Source organism: Schistocerca serialis, chromosome 6 (assembly GCF_023864345.2).
Source record: "Schistocerca serialis cubense isolate TAMUIC-IGC-003099 chromosome 6, iqSchSeri2.2, whole genome shotgun sequence".
Lineage (NCBI taxonomy): Eukaryota > Metazoa > Arthropoda > Insecta > Orthoptera > Acrididae > Schistocerca > Schistocerca serialis.
The window spans coordinates 574,894,817-574,903,835 of record NC_064643.1 but is presented as its reverse complement, the minus strand read 5'-3'; the positions used below and the strand labels follow the sequence as shown (position 1 = coordinate 574,903,835).

The following is a 9,019-nucleotide window of genomic DNA, read 5'->3' as shown; positions in this document are numbered from 1 at the left end:
GCAAGGACAGTAATGTGACTCTGACTCCAGAGCACAATATTGAAAGTACACTGAAAGAATGGATGAAAGAAACAAATACCATATGGAAATAGCTAATTAATTGCATAAAAAGGAAGTAGAGAGAACATAAAGAAGGGGCAGTGGCAAAAGGAAGGAGAGGGAGGCAATGAGAAAGAGAAGCAAACCTGCTAATGTTGAAGATAAACGCACACAATGTTACAGAATTTCATCAAATTCTCTGATACCATTGTTCTACTACTGAACCTTAAAGTTTGATATGGTATTCCTTCACTGAGTTAAACTTATCAATACAGTATGTACTCATCACCATAAACAATGCTGCAAACAAAGCACCAGCAGCTTCTTATGGTTTAGCCATTGTTTGTGACTGATCTTAATAAACATTAGTTCATCTGTAATTTACTAGGATAATGTACCTAACAAAATAAGGAGTATAATCAGATGAAAAAAATAAGCAATATGCAATAAAAACAGCCACTGTTTCAGGAAGTTGAGTATTTTATTTCTATACACCAACACTCTGCATATTTTTAGGCCAAAAGATGACAACAATCTGCAGATAGAGGACTAATGGACCTCCAATCTCTGCATACTGACAGTGTACTTCAAGTGAGTTGAGCAAACAATAAATATGTGTAAGACAGTTTAGATAATAAAGAGATGGTATGAAACATCTAACACTATTGAGCTCATGCCTACAAAAAAACTTATGATAACATCACTTATTCCAAAACTACTTCGGTACACAGAGTAAGCTACAATTGAGTTACTTCATCAATAATCCATGCCATTAAACCAACAGTGATATGTTATAACTGACTATGGACATCCCCGTCCGTAGCTTGTGGTCTTGCGGTAGCGTTCTCGCTTCTCGCGCACGGGGTCCCGGGTTCAATTCCCAGCGGGGTCAGGGATTTTCTCTGCCTCGTGATGACTGGGTGTTGTGTGTTCTTCATCATCATTGATGTGCAACTCGCTGAAGTGGCGTCAACTAAAAAGGACTTGCAATACGGTGGATGAACTTCCCCGCATGGGGGTTCCCGGCCAACAATGCCATACGATCATTTCAGTTCATTTTCATGGACATCAGTGTAGAACCAGGTGTCAAGCAAAGGCAATTTGATAACACTCTAGATGATGATATTACGCAGAGTAGTGGAATTTACCTGGACTGAAATTTGTGCTATGGAACTTGATATTTATATACCAATGTACTATTTTGAAAAATGAATTAATTACTTTTTCCATGCAGTTTACTATTTCCTCTGATGATCAAAGTTAAAAAAGGTCTCAGTTTCATACTGGTAACACTTCACTATTTCCGTCCAAACAACATACTCACTTTCTAAGAGTGTGCAGACTATATAATAATTTCTGACCTTATTATGAAAAGGATGGATTACTACCCACCATATAGCAGAGATGCTTAGTCACAGACAGGCACAACAAAAAGACTGCCAAACAAAAAGGCCTTCATCAGATTTAAACAAAGTATCCAGACACACACTCATGCAAAAGCAACTCTCATATTCATGACCACAGTCTCTGGCTGCCGAGTCTGGCTTCTGTGAGACTGTGCTTGAGCGTGCATATGTGTGTTGTCTAACGCCAATGAAGGCCTTCTTGCCCAAAAGCTTTTGTTTGACGGTCTTTTTGTTGTGCCTACCTGTGACACAGCATCTCCACTATATGGTGAGTAGCAGTCTAACCTTTTCAAAATATTGTCATTATTCCATCCTGGATTTTCCGTTGTTAAATTTCTGAGCTCGTAATTTTGAACATGATTTAAGCCAAGAAGTATTCATGATTATTAGAAGTCCCCAGCAGTTTAGAAGGCTCTACAATGAGACTGGTCATCATGCATTTGATGTTTTTAGTTATAGTGATCATACATTTGATGGCATTTTATATAATGTCAGAATGGAAGAGAAAGCCAGGAATGTAAGAGGTGATGAAGTTATGCAGTCTTAACAGTCCTTGAGCAAAACATCCATTCACTTACAAAGAAACCTCAATGATTCAAACTTTGGCATTGTTAAACCATAATAGCATGTATCATAGGGCACAGGTAAAGACAAATCAAAATTTAAGCCTATTATGCATATGCTGTAAGGCTTCTCTAAGAAAGGAGAAGTAACTGTTTGAAGTTAGAAATGATCTTTCCTCAGCTTGCTAAGTCAGTTACTTTGAAAGGGCAACTATTAAATTAGCAGTTCATACGTGCAAGAAATTAATTGAAAAATGTTTTATCTAGAGATGTTATCACAGGGAATTACTGATTCAGTCAGTACTATATTTTTTTGTACTCATGGCATATCGTAACTGGTGAACACTGCAAAACCAGCACTAAAACTATGGTGTTATCCAAATATACACAACAATAATAGTGCCATATGTACAAAAGTTACTACAGTCAAGTTATAAAGTTGAAATTATATTCAGAAGAGCCTACTAAAACAAAGGTTTGCAAAAAAAATTAAAAATCCAAAATGTTTAATACTGTCACAAGAGCATCAGAATAAAGTTGGGTTGATATATGAGCATGAAGAAGTGAATGACAAATTTCTGAAGTACAAATTTTCAAAAGGCTTTTTGTTAATGTTCTGTTTTCAGTTGAATAAAAAACTATTCATCATTTATAAATCCTAAAGTTTTATCAAAATTACACAAAAATATAAAGAAGAAAATCACTAAACAATAAAAACATTTATAATTCAGAAAACAACAAAGATATCTGGAATGTAATGATGGAAACAAGAAAGGAGAATTAAATTATAACAAAAAATATATCAAAACAAGGGTAGAATCATGTCTGGTTCACTGAAGTTAATCTGTAGTACTGCAACATAGTTCCAAAAAGTCCCACATACAGACACAACACCTAGAAAAAATAAAGCAGCAAACAAGAGCTCATTATGAGAACATTAATCTGGCTGTGTGGACAGTCTGTGTGCTGGGTGAATTAATCAATAGATAGCATGGAAGATTATTTAGAGATATAACGATGAGCTGATTTTACCTACAGTGTGCAAATATGGTCTCATTTTTACTCGTGAAATACAGTGTTTAAGTCACAGAAAATTTAATCTCTGTCATCATCATTGTCCAAAATAACAGAATCAGTGGAACAATAAGTTTACTATTATCACTAACATTTTTCGTCTGATATCAATAACAGTAAGGGTAATGCATAACCAAAATGTTTGTCATTAAAGTAAAAGATGGACTAATTAACTTTTTAAATGAACATAACCATCTCTGTAAACTGATAGAGGCACAATACTAGTCATACTAGAATTATAAAGATTGTACTTGAGGCACTGAATATAACCGGCTGTATAAAGAATATGCTGCAGGTAATAAGAATATCTTATGTCTGCTAAATTAAGGATACTTGGTAACTCCCATAAATCTAATATCAGACAGTTTTTTTTTATTGTTTTTTTTTAAGGAGTCGGTGGTTCTTTAAATTGAGATGGTCAAATTAGAGTTGTACCAATGCAAATATCAACATTTTTGTGATTAGTATGTCTTGCATTTACACTATTTGTAGCTATGGGCTTATTTTTTTGGGATACCGTAAACAAAAGAAGAAGAAATTTTTTTAAGTGAGAGAAATGAATCTCACTGTAAGGACCCATTTAAAAAGTTATACACCAAAAAATTGGGATCAAACAATACTCAGCTGCAGATGAATGACCAGCTGCACAAGGGCACACTAAACAATCTCTCAAACTTTTGAGTCTTCCTTGTTATAGTGTAAACAAGGCCCTATCCTCCCCCCTCCTCACCATCAACACGCACACTTACTTCTGCAAAAGAAGTATTTGTGAGTGTTGTGTGGTTTTTCTCATTCTTTAAAGTATGCTTATTTGTCACACAATTGACCAACAAATGACCAGTTGCCTGTCCTTGATTTTTATTCATTATTTCCTGGTTTGTTATTAGAAATGTTAGGTACAGAATCTTAACTATATCAACCAAACTGCAATCTACATTAAGAAAAGAAAAACATATCAATGCATACAATTATACATGAATATAATAGAGGGAAACATGCCACGTGGGAAAAATATATCTAAAAACAAAGATGATGTGACTTACCAAAAGAAAGCGCTGGCAGGTCGATAGACACACAAACAAACACAAACATACACACAAAATTCAAGCTTTTGCAACCAACGGTTGCTTCGTCAGGAAAGAGCGAAGGAGAGGGGAAGACGAAAGGATGTGGGTTTTAAGGGAGAGGGTAAGGCAAATTGCCTTCGAATATGTCTGCTTGTGTCTGTATATGTGTGGATGGATATGTGTGTGTGTGCGCGAGTGTATACCCGTCCTTTTTTCCCCCTAAGGTGAGTCTTTCCGCTCTCGGGATTGGAATGACTCCTTACCCTCCCCCTTAAAACCCACATTCTTTCGTCTTTCCCTCTCCTTCCCTCTTTCCTGACGAAGCAACCGTTGGCTGCGAAAGCTTGAATTTTGTGTGTATGTTTGTGTTTGTTTGTGTGTGTATCGAACTGCCAGCGCTTTCTTTTGGTAAGTCACATCATCTTTGTTTTTAGACATAAAATTATACATATTTCCAAAACAGATTAAAGATGAATTAGGTTCCTTAAGAAAATTTTGTATTAAAACACCAAGGTATTGCAATGAATTACATATTACAGATGAAAACCACTCATCAAAATCCAGAATTACACTGATCTTTCATGTCCAGACACCAGCAGCCTAGTACACCCAGGATGTAACAGAAACATTGTGAACCTCATTTCCCTCTTGTTATGAAGAAATGGTGTAATATCTTAAATTTTTGTTCTGTCAATTTCATTACTTGAGTAAGAGAGAGTAGTTTTGATGCATACTCGGTACACAATGTGCTCAACCTGCAGAATGACTAAAATAACAATTTCAAACAATGGAAACACCAGGTAGGAATATCAACAATGTAGCAAAAGATAGATCGCTACCTACTGTAAAGACGACACATCAAGTTACAGACAGGGACAATTAAAATACACTTATGTAAAGCTTTCAGCCACAGCCTTTATTAGTAAAGAGAGACACACGTCATTTACACACACAAGCAGGCACACCTCACACACATATGATCGCCAAGTCAAGCATCTCCGGCTTTGGTGGAGTTAGTGGCCGTGTGTGCATGAGGTGTGCCTGCTTGTGTGTATGAATGGTGTGTGTCTCCCTTTATTGATGAAGGCTGTGGCCAAAAGCTTTATATAATTGTCTTTTAATTGTGCATGTCTGCAACTTGACGTGTCTTCTTTTTTGACGTGTCTTCTTTAAGGTATGTGGCAATCTGTCTTTTCCTACATTCTTAAAATAATAATTTTCTCTTTTGTTACTACAGTTTTGTTAATCTTCATTGAGGACACACAAACTAATCATATACACAGTACTGTACATCTCCATAAACAATACTGCCACATTTTGGTCAGACAGAAAAAATATATGATATGAGAAATGCAAGTCATTAATTTCTATGAAAATAAATTAAATACCTATACCTAATAAGTTTTTTATTATGTGAAATGACAGGCCTAATCTGATTTACTAGTTTCTCATTCAGATGATGTAGGAAACAGTAGTTAATCATTTAAAGGGAAATTCCATAAAAAATATGATGCTAAGTATGAGTATTAACAGCTAACTAAATAAAAAATTCACATCCAGTGAGAAACTGTGCAAACTCATAATGTTTCTGTTCCATTTGTATAGTTGTTAGTAAAAACTGTGTGTTTTCATTCCACTGTTGAATGTGTATGCCAGACTAGCAGATATGTCGAAATGTATTCAAAGAAATGGACATGACAACAGATGTATATTTAGCTACCATTGATTACCCAACATTACGGCATGAAAAACAAGGATGCAACAGATAGAAGTAATGAATATAGAAACAAGAGCATTGAGCCATGATAAAACTGCCAAACACAGCCATATGAACGAAAAGTGTGGTTAATACTATCCTGCAGATTTGTAATGAGGGGTGTGTTTGACAACACTACACAACTTACAGTAAAAATTGCAACATAAATTTTTCTTTTGAAGCCCTCATAATGCATTAGTTCACACAAAAGAGAATTTTTATCTATAAATTAATTCTGATGCTGCTGCTGGTGGTGGTAGTAATAATTATAGCAGTAGTGGATGTTCATATTCCTGAACTAATTCTGTTGGCAATAGCCTGTGTCTCTAAACAATTTGTATGTCAACACACTGTTATCTAGTGCACAACACTCACTCCTAAGCGCACAGCTATTTATTGTCTTTAAGGCATCATGTTTATACTTCACTGGTCAGCTAATTACTGTTATGAATACCACAAGGGTACACAAGATTGTAGATGACTTCCTCACCTGATATGTAAAAACAATTTAATGCTGACACTGACAGCTTGCTACAGTTAAAGCTATTGTGGTTGTGTATAAATTGAGAAAAAATGTTTATAAATTCAAATAAATCTCCCACACAAAAATGTCATAGTTTGCAGGCACAGTTATAACTTTTGTCAGCTGATATTCACAGAGACACATGAAAATGCTTGGTTCCTCTCCATATCAGCACACAATATCAAATAACGAACAACAGCAACTTCACATCCTGCTGCTGCACAAGTGGAATGTTAAGAAGCTCATGCTTTCTTAAACCTAAAACAGCCTCTGCAAGGTATCATGTAGAAGTAATACTTAACATCATTGCCCATCATGTAACAGCCAGATGAACTAACATGCTTGTGAGACTACTTCATTTCCTCACAATGTTACTGGCTTTCCATTGTTATATAATGATTCACTGATCTTATTGCATTGCCTTACACTTGCAGTCTGACTAGCAAATGTGTGCTGGAGATCATTTATTGCTTTACTGCTAGTTTTCTTTTTCGTTTTGTCGCATACCAGGTAAGAGAAATACTGCAAAGGATGAAATGCACTCACATGAGTAATAAAGCATTACCACAAGGAGCACATTACTAGCTATAACGTATAAATACAATGCATATATATAATTGAATACTCATACAATAACTGGATTACAACAGTCTAAAAACAACTGTACAATTCACTTACAATTCAGTCAAATAACCTCACTGCACACTTTGTGAAGTTCCCTATAGCAATGTAAATCTCATTCAATGAAGACAAAACTCCTAGTCTTTTATTTTTCACTTAATGTTATTTGATGTTTAGGAACAGGTCACCACACCAAATATATGATGGTGTAGCACAATATACGATTAAACACTGGTCTAGTATAAAAATACATTTACAACATTTAAATAATAAGACATAATAATCACAGTTACAAACTATGTAATGGTCAACAGATAACACGGTGAAAATGAAACCTATTTATTGCAGGGATTCATTAACAATACTGAAATTTATAGAAGAGGAGACTTATCACAGATGACTCATGTAATTTGTACAAAAAAATTTCTTTCTACTGGGCAAAACGAACAACAAAGTAAGAACTCACACACAAATTTCATTGGAGATTCCCTTAAAAGAACTAGAACTAGAGGTATGGGATACGGATAGGGATGGGCGTTGGGGGAAACAGAGAGGTACAGAGGGCTTGCTTATCAAAAACATAAGCAAATGAAGTCATCCTTGCATAAAAAAGTATACAAGTTTCAGGGGTGATACCAAACACTATATCAAAGGCAGAGAGATAGTTTCTGCCTTTAATGGAAGATGTCAAATGCCAAAACCTGAGAATGTAACATATACATTTTTGTCTCTTATCCTGATGTAAGCCCACAGAAACAAATGTTCTTCATAGTCTCATATGTTAGCAACACCTACAAGTGCTTGCCAAGAATTGGCAATTTGATAATATCAGCTGGCTTAGTATTTCATCTGAAGGAGCAGTGCTGGCAGCAGGCTCCAGTCTCAGCCTCTCTTACGTACTGCCTGCTGATTTCCTTGGCAGGCCGCAGCAGGGCCTCAGAACAAAAGGAAAGACACCCTGGTACGGCGCGCGTCGCCCTTGGCCCTTCGGGCCATCCCGAACTGTCAGATGGAGGGATCGGAGCCAGGGGCACCACCCATCTTGCCTCCCTCACCCCCAGCTCCGGCCCCTGTCCCATCCTCGTCGCGGAATGGAGACCCGGATGTGCCACGGGAAGACAGGCCTCGGAAATCCAAGTTGTACTGCAACAAGAAATGGTATCTTTGTACTTCTCCTCAAGCAAATGCAAAGACATCTCATTACATTAATCAAGTAATACCACATATATGCAGCATGAAAATATTTAAGGAATTGTAAAAGAGCAATTGTGACAGTTGGTCCAGGTTAAAAAACACTTTATGCTACTGCAACTACTTGCATGAATTTTAAGTAGTTTTTGCACAGTGTGTGTCAAGCAAATGTAAAGTATGAAAAAGATTAGAAGATATTAATGGCGAGAAACAGATCAAATTATAGCACGTCATTATTCCATATGATAGTTATTATGCTCAAAAACAGTCAATCTATAAATATGGGTTAAGTAAGCCAAATATTAGTTACAGGATCCTGAAGAAACACTGTATCTACAGTCTCTGACAATGAGACATGCAATTTATCATCCTCCACAACTTTCATATGAAGAACAATACTTTTTTGTGTCTGCCAATCACCTAACAAAAGGGTATGGAAACAACATAAATATGTTCTTCTTCTTAGGTATATACATCCTAATTGGCAACAAAGCACAGTAATCAATTTTCCTCTTAACTTCTTTCAACAAAACATTCACATATTTACTTGCATATGACAGCAGTGTGTTAGATTATCAGCATTCTCTGAAATTTTTTATTTGTTTTTCTATCTCCAACTTGACTGTCACATGAGACATCAGACCAATGATAGCAAAAGATGATTACCACATTTGTCACTGTGAACTTTTACAATATCCTTGTAGTGATGGAACTAAAAAGCTTGGAAAAACAATGTGTCATCTGCTAATGTAGAAATAAAAATGATATAGTGGCTCCAT

The 9,019-nt window shown here is 36.0% G+C and overlaps 1 protein-coding gene across 1 annotated transcript in view; it reads right to left on the bottom strand.

Moving 5' to 3' along the window:
- Positions 1-7,294: 7,294 nt before the first annotated feature.
- LOC126484111 (alpha-catulin) overlaps positions 7,295-9,019 on the bottom strand; it is a 395,942-nt gene continuing 394,217 nt past the window's right edge. Inside the window, exon 11 of the mRNA XM_050107489.1 lies at positions 7,295-8,192. Within this exon, the coding sequence (XP_049963446.1) occupies positions 8,055-8,192 (138 nt within the window). The 3' untranslated portion in view covers positions 7,295-8,054. The remainder of the gene's footprint in view (positions 8,193-9,019) is intronic.